The sequence below is a fragment of the Trametes versicolor genome (assembly GCF_000271585.1).
Source record: "Trametes versicolor FP-101664 SS1 unplaced genomic scaffold TRAVEscaffold_7, whole genome shotgun sequence".
Classification (NCBI taxonomy): Eukaryota; Fungi; Basidiomycota; class Agaricomycetes; order Polyporales; family Polyporaceae; genus Trametes; species Trametes versicolor.
Genome location: NW_007360327.1, coordinates 1,678,417 through 1,693,383, shown reverse-complemented (window position 1 = coordinate 1,693,383; position 14,967 = coordinate 1,678,417). Strand labels below are relative to the sequence as shown.

The 14,967-nt window shown below is 59.1% G+C and overlaps 3 protein-coding genes across 3 annotated transcripts; all 3 read left to right on the top strand.

The window, feature by feature from the left end:
* Positions 1 to 886: 886 nt before the first annotated feature.
* On the top strand, positions 887 to 2,405 carry TRAVEDRAFT_65420 (uncharacterized protein). The gene is made up of 3 exons (XM_008041592.1): positions 887 to 1,239; positions 1,292 to 1,464; positions 1,527 to 2,405. Exons 1-3 carry the CDS (start codon positions 957 to 959, stop codon positions 1,734 to 1,736), a joined length of 666 nt encoding a protein of 221 aa, XP_008039783.1. The 5' UTR covers positions 887 to 956; the 3' UTR covers positions 1,737 to 2,405.
* A 1,983-nt stretch (positions 2,406 to 4,388) lies between these two features.
* TRAVEDRAFT_29700 (uncharacterized protein) lies at positions 4,389 to 6,576 on the top strand. Its single transcript, XM_008040970.1, has 2 exons — positions 4,389 to 4,526; positions 4,604 to 6,576. Coding segments are annotated over exons 1-2 (1,647 nt in total). The 5' UTR covers positions 4,389 to 4,524; the 3' UTR covers positions 6,249 to 6,576.
* A 655-nt stretch (positions 6,577 to 7,231) lies between these two features.
* Positions 7,232 to 9,572, top strand: TRAVEDRAFT_150287 (uncharacterized protein). Its single transcript, XM_008041591.1, has 7 exons — positions 7,232 to 7,409; positions 7,473 to 7,485; positions 7,540 to 7,702; positions 7,781 to 8,139; positions 8,205 to 8,308; positions 8,923 to 8,953; positions 9,134 to 9,572. The coding sequence occupies exons 1-7, from the start codon at positions 7,288 to 7,290 to the stop codon at positions 9,323 to 9,325; spliced, it is 984 nt and encodes a 327-aa protein (XP_008039782.1). The 5' UTR covers positions 7,232 to 7,287; the 3' UTR covers positions 9,326 to 9,572.
* Positions 9,573 to 14,967: the final 5,395 nt, after the last annotated feature.

Below are 14,967 nucleotides of genomic sequence, written 5' to 3'. Positions count from 1 at the left end.
GACGGCGACTGTGGGCCAGTACGGGTGCCTAAAGCAAGGGTGCGCTCCGGCCCTCGCAGCGGTCTGCCGCGCTAGCGTCCGGGCAATGTCGCGCAGCCGGGGCACCCTCGTAGCCACGAGCTTCTGCAACTGAATGGGCAGGGGCATGTGAGCACGCCTGGAGTCGAAGCTACCACGGTGACGGTGCTTATCTGGGCGCATCGTACCATGCACGTCGCCACGACCACGGCCGCACACGCGAGGAAGACGCGAGCTCGAGAACATACGATGGCGAGCAACGGGGAGGGCGAGGTCGACCGAGGCGCTCAGGCGCGTCGCGACGGACGCGGTCTCTCGCGCGACGCGTTCATGTCCGCCGCGCGACACTCAGCGTGTTTATGGACGCGTTGTTGCGTCCGCGCCGGGAGGTAGGCGAGTAATTAGGCCGAAAGCAATTGTGAATGGGGCAGAGTGTCGGGACGCGCTAGCCTGAGTGAGCGGTGGAGGTGGAGTGACGGCAGGCGATCAAACAGGCAGTCACGCGGGGCGGGAGAGCTTGGAGATGCGCAACAAAGGGGTTAGCCTCGTCCAGATCCAGAGCCCGCTCAGATCCTCCTCATCGCGTGATTCCAGCGCGTCTCGACCCGCAGGCCTGCGCCGCGAAGTGGGCGCACTCTTTCTCCCGAGCAGGCGATGGCAACCCGGAGAAGAGAGCAGGGAAGCGAGGGGAATGGGCAGGACTGGGCAGGGCATGATGGGACGGTGGTGCAGAAGGCACGGGCAACGCCGAGTCAGGTTGGAGTTGGCACACCGTTCGACTCAGGGTCCTTTCCGTCGGAGTTTGGACCCGCCCCAATATAAGCCGCCGCTGCACCCGCCGACGCCCTCCCTCTCTCCTGCTCTAATAACACTCGCTTGCCGTTCCCACCTGTACCGCCCAGCGCACCTCGTAGATCGAATATATTCCGTTTCGCACCATGTCGTCCAACAACGAGAACTCCGCCCCGCGCTCGCTGCCCATCCCCATCGGAGGCCGCCGCCGCTCCGGCTCTGTCTCCGAGGGATCATCGTCCTCCGACTCTGGATCAGTTTCCCCCGCTTCGCCTCTGCAGACCCCCGCGTCAGGCACCCTACCCCGCATCGCGCCTATCACCCCGGGCACCTCCCCCATCCTCTCCTACTTCCTCAGCCAGTCTCCCAAGTCTCCGACCGCGGCGACCTACCCCTTCCGCAGGGGCATGGCGCCGCCAGTGTACGAAGGTGCGTTCCGCCCGCACTATCCGCCGTTACGCCCGCTCATCCCTATTTCCAGACGACGAAGAGTTTGAGCCTGAGAAGCCTATTACTCGGCACGGCCGCAGTGCCAGTACCGCTTGGCCGGCGGGAGACCGCTATGCCGCGCCCGCAGTGCCCCCGGTTGGTCACCAGCAAGACCGTGCGGCGGGCCTCCTCCGTCGTCTGTCGCTCGGGGGGAACATGGCAAGGGTAAGCTCCTGTCGCACCATCCCCATGAGAACATGGTATTGAACGCCTATTCGCTTGCTCAGCCCCAGATTCCGGTCCCGAAGCCGGTGAATGGTTCGGGTCAGGCGCCGCGCAGCACCACGCCGCCAGGCATGAAGTCTCCCTCTGCGGGCAGCCCCATGCGCAAGGCCCGGAGGTCGAACACTATGGCCGCAGGCACTCCGCGTCCCCCGCGCGCTCCGTCCCCGATGGGCGAGCGCATCCTGAAGGGCCACTTCGATGGCTTCAACTGAGCGGCTCGTCGCCTTATCCCCCCACACACCGACACTCCCTATCTCTCTTCACCCTACCGTCTCACGATATTCGGTGCTCCGCCCTGCGCTGTATCATACTCAGCACACTCTAAAACCCGCAGGCACGCCTCGTAATGTGCTATAGTGGGCGCTCCCGCCTCCCGTGTTGCCTCCCTAACGGCGTGCGGGAGCGCCGTGTTCTACTAGAACTCTAATCGCCTACCCCCTTCTCTGGTCATGGGCGAGCCTATCCCCACACGGGCTCCCCACTACGGAAGGCGGCAAGGTCGGAGTCGGTTTCTTGATCAAACCCTCCTGCCTCCTCCCTGCGGCCACGGTGGCGCTGGTCACGCTGGCCGTCCGGCTGACCACCGCGCCCTGCCTCGGGGAATGGAATCCATTCATTCCTCCTCTGGCATCAATCATCCTGTGTATGTATGCTCCCACCTCACGTCCAGTATGTGTCATCTGGCGTCCGCCCCTCGTTTGCACTGCACACATGTCTCCTTGCACTCTGGGTCGCAAGAAGTTGTATCACCGTGTACTCGTATTTATCGACTTTGTTTCGCCGATTCTGCTTCCTTTTTTTTGTACTTGTACATCAGTTGGGTTTCCTGTACGTACGCCTCGTCTCCGTCGTGTCCCAAAATACGATCCGTTTCACCATCCACAGTCCACAGTGCACGTCGTGTGATTGCCCGTCCACCACGAGGCCTCGTGCATTCATGCATTCATGCATATGCGCCACAGCGAAATTAGATTAGCGTTTGGTAGAGCCCTGACAGGAGCGGGCGTCGCCACAACTAGCGGTGGTTCGCGCGAGCAGGTGCCAGTCGATCGGCAACTTGCAGGCCCCTATGTCAGACAGCGCACGTTCTTCACGAAGATCGGCGCAGGTGAGATTGCGGAGCGGAAGCGTATACTAGGTTGGGAGATTAGGACGGCGGCGAGGTGGATTGGGCTATTCGGTAGACTGCAACTGGACGTGGGTTTGCGGTCGAAGCTCGATCGTGTCGAGTGATCGCGAACAGTGTATGTATGTCATAGGGCACGTCAGACGCTGCGTAGGCCCAGAGCGTTGGGTATCGCGTTCGCGGTATCGCGTCCGTAGTTGTTGGGAACCTCGCCGGGTACGTGCGGAAGCGGCTGCTCAGGCTTGCGAATATACGTCTGTCGAACAATCACACCGTACAGCTGCTCGAATAAAATTATGGAGCGCGCACAATATGGCATGTGAACGAACCTCAATGGAGGCCCCAACGCCCCGTCGAGATAGCAGATTGGGCCCGACAGGAGCCTGTGAGGAGCGGTTGACGTCGCCGGCGGTCAGAGTCTCCACTTCGCACCAACGGTAGGCTGAACTTGTGGCGCGCTTGGACGCGTTCGGGCGCACGATAGGGGCCGCGCCGGCGGGTTCTGGTGGATACCGCTGTGTTCCGCCGTCCGCGTGTGCTCCGGGTGTTCTGCGTAGAGTGCTCCGTCGATCGATCCGTTTTTGGAGGAGGATGTCATTGATCGCAACGCGCCGTGGGTGGTTGACAATGGTCGATGTAGGCTTGCGGGGGTACGTGAAGCTGGCTGGCTGTGGTGTAAGATCTAGGGAATTAGCTTTGTAAGTAAAAACAATAAAGAAACTATGTAGCCGCTGGGCTGGAGACTACAGACTCCACGGTGTCGAGAAGCTGCGCTTCTCCCGTCAGAGAAGGCGGGGCGGCGGGCTCACCATGTAGCGGTTGAATTGGCGGGGATTCGTGTCCTAGGCACGACGTCGTGTGACCCGTAAAGAGGCTTTATATGTCGAAGTTGCCTGTATACGATGATCCTGTGTGCGGAAGGGGTGATGTATGGAATCTAGAAGACGATTTAGTACGAGGAGGCCTGCCAGTGGTCTGGTAGGCCTATACTATTTTCAAGTTGTATGGCACCCTGTGTGTAGAGTCCTAGTCACAGGTCTTTTGGATCATCGTGAGCCGCCTCTCAGTCGAATAAGAGCCTGCTGAGCTTGCCTTGGCGTTACCCAGTATGAGGAATGTCGGTACTCAAGCGCTCGGAGCTCGTACCTGTAGCGGAAAACGTCATCGATTTCTGGGTTCATTCCACAGCGACGAGCTGCGAGATTGGGGGATCTAACAAGCATGAGTTAAGACTGAGATTTAGCGCAACCTAACAGATGTTTGCAGACAATGCTCGCCATGAGTGTGATACTCAGTGCGTGGCCTCGGCAAGCCGAGCTCGAGGTACTACGCAGCCGTGGCCTATGACAAACTGGAACGTGTAAGTAAAGTGCGACGGCTAGCCTAGCTTGAGCTTGCGTGCTGACCACAGAGCATGGGACCTGCGAAAGAGGTTTGTGAGTCCTCTTCGCCGACTGGTAACCGTACTGTACCAGTTGCTTTAAGTTTTAGTAATAGAAGGATCATCGCGGATGACTTGTGAGGGCGGCGGGGCCGGACACGGTCGGAGTGATCCGGTGAAGTAGAGCTTACACGATTTCGTAACACGTCATTGAGCGATAATTGAGGGATAACTGAATAATGGTAACATGGATCAGCTCGGTGATCAATGCAGTATGCTTCCGATAGAGATGCTTTCGAGCTCCGAAAGGGCGCCCTGACTCGCAGAGGCCAACCCGCGTGATTACAACAGTTGACTTGTTCACCGACACCTTCTCCATCGTTTGACATCTACACTAGCTCGTTTCACTACCACTGCTCTCGCCGGCGAGGGCGACCAGCCTTACCAGTGCCTTACACGCGTGCGTGCATTCAACCAGCCACCCAGAACGCCAATGTACGCCCCCGCTCTGCGCTGATCGACGCGCCATCTGAGCATCGTGATCGTTGACCGCTGTCCCGCCCCCCTCGCAGGCCGCTCCCCGACGAGCGTCCACGTCAGAGCGTCGCCAACCTCATCGGCCGTTTCGAGCAGCAGCACAAGCGCAATCCCGGCGCCGCGGCGAACCCGCCGCGCGCGTCCAGCGTCGCGTCGCAGCATACGGGGGACTCGGCCAAGGAGGAGCTGAAGGAGAAGCGCGAGTGGCCGCCTAAGCCGAAGCCGACCACGACCCCGAGCAACGTCTTTGAGATCCGGCGCGAGCAGACGTCCAAGTCCCCGGAGCCCGCCGTCGCACCAACGCCTCTGATCATTCCTGCGTCGAGTCCTCCAGCTCCCGCTCAGCCTATAGAACCGGCAGCAGACCCCGTATCGCCAGTAACGCCAGTCAATTCCGATAAACATGTTTCCCCCGTCTCCCCCTCACCACAGAAGAAGAAGGTGGCCGCAACACCATCCAAACCAGCCTCAGGCCGGTCGTCCGCCATAGGTGCCCGTCCACCCGTCACCCCGTCCAAGAACCGAGAGGGCAGACCCAGCACGGCCGGCGCAAAGCCCACGACCCGCACGCCCGTGAAGTCGCCCCCGCCCTCCTCCTTCCACTCCGCACGGTCGACCTCAGCGGTGCCCCAGCCGAAGGCCACGCCGTCCGCAAAGCCCGCCCCCGCCTCGCGCTCCAGGCCGAGCTCGCGCGCCTCGGGCCCGATCACGCCAGCACGCGCGAAGACCCCCTCCGCCTCGCGGCCGAAGACCCCCTCGGCTACTCCGAAGCCGAAGCTGCCGTCATCCGGGCTGTATGCGCCCACGGCGGCGTCGCTCGCTCGGGCGCGCAATGCCGAGGCTGCAGCCGCCGCGGCCCCAGTGCGCAAGCCGACGGCGTCGAAAGAGACCCTGGATAGGCTGGTCAAGCCTACGGCGGCGAGCATCTCGAAAGTCCGTCAGCCGACGCTTCCCACGCAGACGAAGGCGACGCCGACGAAGACGACTCCCGCTGCGAAGGGTACTGCGGCGAAGCCCCGAGCTAGTGCTGTCGGCACCGCTACGAAGGCAAAGGTTGCGGGTGGAGCCGCTGTATTTGCCACCAAGGCTGCGACCAAGAGCGAGCCTGAGCACCATGACGAGGAGCCGGCGGTCATTCACGACGAGCCCGAACATCACGAACACGAGGAGTCTGGCAGCACACTTGTTGACGAGCCCGAATATGCCATTTCTCACGAGCCGGAGGAGATTCAGCATGAGGAGGTTGCTGTAGAAGAACATGTTGAGGAGCAGCCTGAGGAGGAAGTACTCGCGGTCGAAGAACACCACGAGGAACCTGCCGTTGAAGAAGTAGAGCACCACATTGAGGAGCACGACGAGGTCTCCGCACATTCCGAGGAGGAGGTCCTCGCCATTGAAGAAGAGTCCCACGTCGAGGCTGAAGATACCACTCCCGAGGCCCTGGACACGCACGAGATACCCGCGACGTCTGATTCCGAGGCCGACGCCGCACATAGCGAGGGCGAGACGCACGTCGACACCGAGTCCGACACCGTTTCCGGCTCCGTCGTCGCGGACAAGAGCGGCGGGGACATCGAGGACATCGTCGGCATGCTGGAGGGCCCGGTCCTGCTCTCCAAGGAGCGCCCCGTCAGCGTACTCATCCCCGACGTCGCTGAGATCCCCGACATCGAGGACTAAGGCGCACCGGCAGAGTCCTCTCGTGAGCAGTCGATATCAGGAATGTGTACAATTCAACGGACTCTCCTCTCTCCCCGAGCTCTCTATCTTATACCTCCCCAACGACGGTTCCCGCTCATCCATGATGCACCTAACGTACAGACTCTCCCGTACTCTTGTCCATATGGTTTCCCTGGTCATGGTCCTCCCCCACCTTCCGGTTCCTGCTATCTGTCACCGCATATGTCTGATCCGTACGTGCGCATACGTATAGTACATTTACGTGTCTTGCTTTCGTTTTCCGAGTGCCTCTCGTTTACCGTTCCAACAATTTATTTTCAGTGTCCAGGTCATACTGCTTTGATTGAGTGGGGAGGTGCGGGCATATCGACAGGTTGGAAACGAAGGTACATAGCTCTGACAGGAAGCATCATCCGTTACCAATGAGGTCAGTGAGCCGGAACAAGCTCGGCGAGAGTTCGCTATGGTTTTCCTTCAAAACCATAGGGAAGACACATGCGCTGGACAAATCTTGTTTCACAGGCAACGGATCCATCCTCGCACTCAGCAAAACATGATGGGGAACGAGTTCTTCATTGCAAAGCAGAAAATATACAAGAAATGTACGATACCCTCCACACCACAAAATCCCCTTCCAGTTCCATCCCGTCGCATCATGAGCGCCAGCCGAAGCGATGCCTCCTCGACAGCAGAAACCAGTCAAAACGGAGAAGTCGCGAAGTGCAAAGAACACCGAGAGTCGTTCTAGTGGACTGGAACGCGGACAAGGAGACGGAAGAAACCCCGAGCCCGAACTTTTGTGTCCTCATGGATTTGTTCTGAGGATCGCAGACGCGCGCGGCGCAAACTTATAGTACCACGTGCTTACGTAACGGTTTCCCAGCCCGCACGGACCTCCCCGACGCGTCGGGCAGCAGGTTGCCGGTGGGGGTGGCGTCGGATTTCGCCCGGCTTTGACGTCGTCGGACGCGCTTGCGACAACGCGCACTCATTCGTGTCTCTCGACCACAACCGTGTGCATATACTGACCAAGGGGAACATGTCGAAACCGCTCACTCTCGCACGTTTGGAGGATCTGACGCTGGGCGCGTTTGCGTTCCTGCCGAGGTCGGAGACTTTGGACCACCTCGTCAGGTTCCTGAGCACCTGGAGCGGCAGCGAGTGAGTTAATCTTATCTGGTGATGCTATGTATGACAGTTTACTGATTGACGGTCGACGATTAGCAAGTTCTTTATGGTTTGTCAAGGCAGCTGGCATGCCTTATGATGTGCTAAACACGCGCGCCTCTAGCTTGTTCAATACACTGTCAAGCTCTTGGTGCCGTTCTTGAAATGGCGCGCCCGTCTGCAGCACGGTGCGGGGCTGCGAAAGGCACCCGTTAGCCCGTCGGCCGATAGGCTCGGGAAACTTGGTAGCATCATTAGTGATGCCAGGATGCTTTTCAGACTGTGGGGTAGGTGACACCCTTCAATGACTATTCCGCTATAAGCTGACTTCGAAACGCGACGTATGCTTCGTAATTTTCTATTAGGCCTTCTCCCCATTTACCAGTGGATGACTACTCTGGAGCGCAGCCCGTCGCCTACGCGCAAGCTGCGTACCATCGAGCGCCTACAGGGCTGGTCTATGCTCGGGTACTATCCCCTAGAGCACCTCTACTACCTGCTGTCGCACGACATCATCCCCGACAAGATCACCCTCCCCTCTCTCACCGCTTTCGTCCCCTTCATCCGGACGCGCCCTAGCACGAAGCACATCCCTCTCCAGCTCGGCACGCTCGGCCTGTGGTCGACTCGCTTCTGGGCCGCCTATGTCTTCCTGCAGCTCGCCCACTTGCGCGAGGACGAAAAGCTCCTCCGTGTGCGGGCACGCACCCTCGCGAAGACCAAGGTAGGTTTTCCTCGCCCACCTGCGTGCTCGTCGTGTGGGCCCGTGCATACTGACGCCTCGCACAGACCGGCGCGTCTGCCGCGGAGAAGGCGGAGCTCAAGCAGCGCAAGAAGGCGCTCACGAGCGAGCTCATCGTCAACTTGGCTTATCTGCCGCAGACCCTCCACTGGTACGTACACGTTGTCATCGATGACCCTCGCGAGCTTTCGCGGGGTATCGTGCCTGTACCCGTGACCAGGTGTAGCTATCTTGAGAAGCTGCCGTCTCGGCCGCTCTGCTGCTCTCGCTGTTAGCGCCCCTCGGGGCGCCCAGAAGCACACCTCTTCTGCCCCTACAGGTGGAGGCAGTACATCGCTTCGCAGAAGAAGGTGTCCCTTTGTCTTCCTATGGGAAAACGATGGTGCTGGCTTTCCGACGACATCGTGGTGCAGTTTTGACGAGGCTGTGCGCCCACGTGACGCTGCCTCGCTCGCATTGAGCGGGGGCTTTTCATGACTAGCTATCGGATGGCTCCTCCCAGTAACTTCTCAGCGGAAGATTTCGACTATGGAGGTTCCACGGGGATCACGGGTTGAGGTGAATTCCCTGGGTCGAGGGTTGAGGGAACTCACGTTGCCCACCATATCTTTCCGGAACTTGATATTTCACGGAAGCGATAGCTCGTGGTCTCCTTGGGTGCTGTCATTGCCTAGTACATCCGGGCACGAGGCTCACGTCTAGGCTGCGGTTCTGGATGGGCATACTCGGTTTATACGATTTCCATGCTAACACGAAATCCTGTAGGTCAACCGAAAAGGGCATTTTCGAGAACGAGGTACGTGTGCCGCTCCGTTCCCGCTCACAGCCCCTGCACGCCTTCGAGAGTAAACTAGCCGTCCCCATGGCTGCTAACGCCGCAAAGTGGCAGTTGACTGGGAACGTAGCATAGTGGACCTGCTGCGGCCGCAACCCCTCAGTGACATAAATACTCACGTCGTGTTCCCTTCCCTGATAGGTGTGGCTGGACATCTGCGGGCTCGTTGCGGGCATTGCCTCCTGGAAGAGCGGCTGGGAGGCGACCGCACTCAAGCCTGCGCCCAGTCTCGCGGACATGCCTCCTATGGAGCCGACGGAGGAAAAGCTCGCACCCCATTTCGACGATCCCCTGAAGGATTTGATGGAGGAGCCGTCCCTGGGCGATATGTAGGCGTGGTGGACCGGGGATAGGATGCAGTGTGTCGTGTATGTGGGTCGACGGGCGTGCCGGTGGCTCGAGAACGGCTCGTACGGCGGCTCTGCGCGGCGCTTTGGCTCCCCTTGAGACTTCCATTTGGGCGTGTAGGAACGTGTATCAGGTCGGTTCGTGCATGTCTTGATGTACTGCCTCTGAAACCGCGGTGTTTAGGGAACGTATTTACTAATTTCTCTACCTCGAGGGTGCGTTTATCTGATGCGTTGCATTGCGCAGTAAATATCGGCTACTATTGTGAACCGGGGGCATGCTGGACAACGTGTATTAACGTAACAGCTGACATGGGAACGGGTGGCCAGACAGGTGGCAGCGCCGTCCTAGCGTCAACTGGATGTCCTTGGTTACCTGGCGTCTTGTTCAGACAACTGAGATAACTGAGGTGCCTGTTATATCGCCAACCTTTCCACCATTACGAGGACATCGGAACAGTCTGTATGCCTGCGTGGATATTCAAATTGGCAGTCAATTGTCAGAGCGCCAATTGTGGTTCGGAAGCCCTCTTTGAACGACGTCGCCTGCTTTATCGGGACGCACGGCTGATCTGGGATCTTGCCGGCTATCGAGGCTGTGCAGCTCCCCTAGAACGCGTCGCAAAAATCCCATCGAGGGTTCACCGTCTTCCAGCCATCCTCCGCCCGTATACCGTCCTGCGTCCCGTTCGTACGAGGGCGCGAGGGGGCACCCGCGCTCCCTGTGAAGAGCCGGACCGGTCTGGCACATGAGAAGATTGTGCTGGCTAGTCGGCGTGAGTCAACGTCGGATCGTCAGAACCCGAAGAAGCTTCTCATACACCGCCTCGCGCGTAGTCGCCCGTGGCCCGTGCCCCGCTGACTGACTCTCGCGGGCTGCAGCGGCTGGCTCGCGAGTGCCCCATCCCCAGAGTGCTGCTGCTTAGGACTGCTCAGGCTTGCGTCTGTGGACGCCGCATCGCTGCTCGGCCTGCAAACTCGACCGCGTACATTGAGCTCGAGGAGGCCCCACGAGGCGGTGTAAGAGCCACCTCGGAGTCGAGTGGGGGCGGAACTCGGCAGCGGTGCCTCGTGTTCTCTGCAGGCCCGACGGGGGATTCGCCACAGGTCCGTGCCGATTGCAAGACTCGTGAGTGGCGGATGCGTACGTGGCCCGCGCGGACGTGTCGGCGGGGTGCAGAGCCACAGCAGGCTGGATGCGCCCTGAGCAGTCTAGCATGCGTTATTTTGCGCGTGAGTGGCAAAATTTTATGGATTCTTGCGGTTCTTCCGAGGGACGGTGTGCCTTGTGGTACGTTCTAATATCTGCCATTTCCGCGTGCAGTGGCTGATATGCTGTGAACAGTAAAACTTGTATCGAAAAATGAGCGGGCTATGCTCGATTCTTGCACGAGAAATTTCACGATGCAGGCCGAGCGAGCTTGTGATTGCGCGCGGCGGAGGACGTGGCCCTTGCCAAGCTCCGTGCTAGCCCTGTACCAAGTACACCAGCATACAGGGCTTGTGGTTGTGCCGCAGCAATGCACTGTAGATCTCGAGTAAGCGACGGCGTAGCGGTGAGTGTGGATGAGATTCCGCAGTCAGGCGGGAACATGACCCGCTCATCGTGGTGTTGGTTCATACCCTTCAAGCTTAGGTCCACCGAACCTTCCAAGGTCCGCACCCCGCACCCCTGTGGACACCGCCTCTGAACATTCGATGGCAAACCCTCCGCACTGACGCCGCATCGTATGCAGCACTTCCGCTGGTCGGGAAAGCGCAAGAGGCGGCCTTCCTCTGCTTCCCTCTTCACCGCCAACGACAAATCGGGTGCTTAAGAGATATTGAGCTCCATAAGCGTGAGTTTCGAGGCGCTCACCTTCTCAGCATGATTTCTCATGCAATGGTGTGCTGTACAGGCCTCTGCAGTGCTGCGGGCCTTCCGCAGTGGCTTGCAACCTTCGCTTTCACGCTCGACGGCCATCCGTGACCCCATGACCTGTGCTATCATGGCAACATTCTGCGGCAGGAGGACGCGTCGCTGCTCGGCGAGGGCTCTCGACGATGTTCTCGGGCCTACGTGATTTTAGGATTCTGTCACCGTCCTCGAGAGAAGATAAATGGGCCTACCCTTCTGGTGCCGCTGTGGTCACCCGGGCATGCATTGCTATACGCGGGGATGCATCGATGAACTACGGATGACAGTCAGCACAATACCCAAGAGTCGGAACCGCCGTCTAGGCGGGAGGCGGCGCTGGACAGGAAAGAGTATAGCGCTTCCGAGTCGGCGCCCGGGTACAGTACGACTGCATTGTACGTGCCATCGAACCATCGTTAACATGCTCCTTGCATTCTGAGCCGATCGCAATATTCAGGAAATGTGTCTGCAGAAATAGGCGATTATTGGACAGACGTAAAGGACATGAGGCCTGAGGCTGCAATGCTATCATGCCGAGGAATCGCCTGCGTACAGCAGGCGCAATTGCAGAGCATTCTGGGGGGACAATGACCTCCTTTGCGCGTACCTGCTGACCTTCGCGCAGACCCTACGACACGCCATGTCGGTGTCGGTGCTGCTCGGTCTTCCGCGCCGCTCCCGTCAAAGCATGGATACTGGCCGCGGAGTGCCCTGGAGTCATCTTAGAGCAATTGATCGACACCCTGCACATCCAAGCTCGTGCCGCAGGGTCTCTATACTGTCCCTGCGCAGCTTGAATATGCGCAGGACCATTTCCCGAGGCTATACACTCCGTTCGGGCGGAATGCGCGTGCTCGCAGGGTCGGTGCGCTAGAACCAGGCCTGCGGGTCTGCCGCCCTCACGCGCGGAGCGCTGCGTATCGAGTGGATGCACCCCCCTGGGCACACCGTCGCGTAGCAGCACCATGCAGCCGTCTGTTGCCTGTCGTCTCCACAATTAGCTATTTGCGCCCGAGAAGTTCTGTCCAAACCCACATACACGTGCAGGGTGCCGTACGAAAGCAAATACAAGCCTGAGCGCGCAGCCCAATACGTTGGGTCCCGAGGTGCGAGCGGAGTGTGCCAGCACCGCTGCCAGGGCTCGATCGGAGTCATCATGTACATGGGCACCGCCGCCGTGGGCGGCGTGAGTCCATAATGCGGTTCCGTGCGTGTATGTGTGGGCCGCGGGCGATGGGCGATATCAGCGCCGTGGCAGATGGCGGGGGGTCGCGCGGTGATGTCACAGGAAGCATCGAGGGACCTCGCATGCGAACGTCGAAGCCCGCCGCGAGTGTTCTTGCAGGAACATTACTCATCTCTCGCTTTAGCGAGATACTAGCCGGGGGGCACATGACGAATGTTTCATAATGAAGGTGCGGGATTTGCGCCCGGGCTGTGCTGTGGTAGCGGGCAAGTGTGGATGTGGGAGTCTAAAGAGCGGGAATCCTGTGGGAGTCCTAGTCGGCGAGCGGCTGGGTCGCACTGGAGCGAGCCGTTCGAATCGGAATACCGTGACGGTAGGGGTGTCCTGTGGGACACTGATAGACCGCCGGGTGGACTGTGCCATTGAGACGAATTACACGTTCACTGCTATACCGTAGTTGTCGGCGCGCGCGTTCCTGATACAGATGAGAAGATGGTGAGCGTCCTAGGGTCCGATTATTCGGGATGAGGGAGACTCACTACAGGTAGCTAATATACACCTTGGGAGCGAACCCCATGCGTCAGGACGATGGAGAAGGTGACTATCCGTGGACTGCCCAATGCACCAATAACGTCTCACGAGAGATGTGCTCCCTGAGAGTGCTGCGGTGACCCAAGTACAGCACGCCATTATGAGCATTAGCGGCGCTGAAGCTTTGCGCAGTACATCAGATGTCTACAGTCGTGTTGGGTTTGCGATGCTGCGTGCCGCGGAAGTTGAAGAGCTGCTAGTGGCTGGACAGGAACCAAGATCAAGCCGGGGGAGAGGGAACAGTGTACTCGGGAACTTACCTTCGGAAAACTTTGATATTGATCCCGGCCCGAAGGTTACTAGAGTCATCGATATCTGGAATTTTGAGGACACGGAAGCGTACCAGACCTATCAGATACGCTGCTGTAGTGTCGCACCCGCGAAGCCCGGGTCCGCGGGGCCACGCACACCAAAACGTGCACACTAAAGGAGCGTGGGACGGCTTCGATCGCGTCGCTGCCACGCAGCTTTTGTGCAGGTTCGCCGGATAGTGGGTTCTTTTAAAACACGCGTTTCATGGCTCGGCGCGCGGGAATATAAGTAGAATGGAGATTGCATCCTCGGATGATTATCATCGAAATGAACAGGGGGCCGCACTGCACGAAGATTTTAGATCGGGAACCTGGGATGCATCAGGATGGCTAGATTGCACACAAACACAGACACAGATACTGACACTGACAGGATTATATAGGGTTCGACCAGATACAGCAGCAGTCTGTTTAGTTGTTGTCGCGTTGAACGTATGTACCGCGAGACTGCACAGCTTGGCTACCGACAGAAGGCCGAGACAGGGCGCGCCGTGCCAAGCACGACGAGTCGGGCGACGATCGTGCTTAGGGTCTCACGACAAGCATGCACTCTCTGCGATAGAGGACGAGGATCCTCGAGGGCGATAGAGGTGGTTTAAGCGAGGTGTGCACTGCTCATCGCGTGAATCAACGGAGACACTCGCCTGGTTCCTGGGGTGGGCATGCTAAGCAAATATTACTCAGGGGAAAGGCTGCGACGGCCAAGACGTCCATGGCTGCGCACGGAGATAATACTGACGGCTGTGGCTGAGGGCAACAAAGCTAATTGTGAGTTCTGTTTGTTCAGTATACAACAAGTACTGCATACGAAGCGCTATAAGGCTTCTCGAGCGGCAGTACCCTCGGTGCGGAGGGCCCTGGGTGCAGTCGGGGAGACTATGGACGGGGGGCTGCGGGATGCGACATTGACCGAGGCGTGGAGGCCGTGCGTTGAGCACAAGGGGGCGGATAAGATTAAAAAAGTCTGGGCATAAGGCGGGATGGAGCGAGGGATAGCATGGGATAGCCCGGTTAGTATTTTGGGATTACGACACGACCGGCGCCAAGCTTCGCGAGGCTGTGTGCGCTTTCCATTGAGACTTCCACTCCGCGCCTGGCATAAAACCAACTGCTTGCGCTTTCGTTCATGTCTACTGCCCCTCCCCTTGTCGCGCATACTTTCACACCTTCCGCCCCTGCGCCCCTCTCGACCCAACCACCATCTCTCCCGCAATAACGACCGCTTCATCGACCATGGCGAGCTCCGACAGCAAGCCCGACATCCCGTCCATCGTTACCACCGACCTCTCGTCTACGCCCAATTTACACGAAGCTCATGACGACCGGCCAGACGGGTCTTTGTCTCCCCCTGAAACTGGGACTGGGTCCTCTGCATCGCACCCCTCGGCTTCTCACCTGTCGCCCCTTACCGTCCCCAATTCTCGGACACCCCTCGACGCGCATACACTCACGCCGTCTTTGTCCCCAGGCTCACCGTCTCCGAGCTTCGTCAGCTCCACGGAGACCCACGTCCCCCCGTCACCGACGCTCTCCACCCAGAGCTCGGTCCATTTCGCGTCCACCACGCTCGCTCTGCGCGACAACAAGCCCGAGGAGAAGAGCGGTATGTCGTCACTGAACCTCCTGAGCCCCACGTACGGGCA

Coding starts and splice junctions, on each gene's coding strand:
- TRAVEDRAFT_150287 (XM_008041591.1), top strand. CDS start 7,288: ATGTCGAAACCGCTCACTCTCGCACGTTTGGAGGATCTGACGCTGGGC. Junction 8,140..8,204: donor GCACCCTCGCGAAGACCAAG/GTAGGTTTTCCT, acceptor CGCCTCGCACAG/ACCGGCGCGTCTGCCGCGGA. Junction 8,309..8,922: donor CTGCCGCAGACCCTCCACTG/GTACGTACACGT, acceptor GAAATCCTGTAG/GTCAACCGAAAAGGGCATTT.
- TRAVEDRAFT_65420 (XM_008041592.1), top strand. CDS start 957: ATGTCGTCCAACAACGAGAACTCCGCCCCGCGCTCGCTGCCCATCCCC. Junction 1,240..1,291: donor GGCGCCGCCAGTGTACGAAG/GTGCGTTCCGCC, acceptor CCCTATTTCCAG/ACGACGAAGAGTTTGAGCCT. Junction 1,465..1,526: donor TCGGGGGGAACATGGCAAGG/GTAAGCTCCTGT, acceptor TCGCTTGCTCAG/CCCCAGATTCCGGTCCCGAA.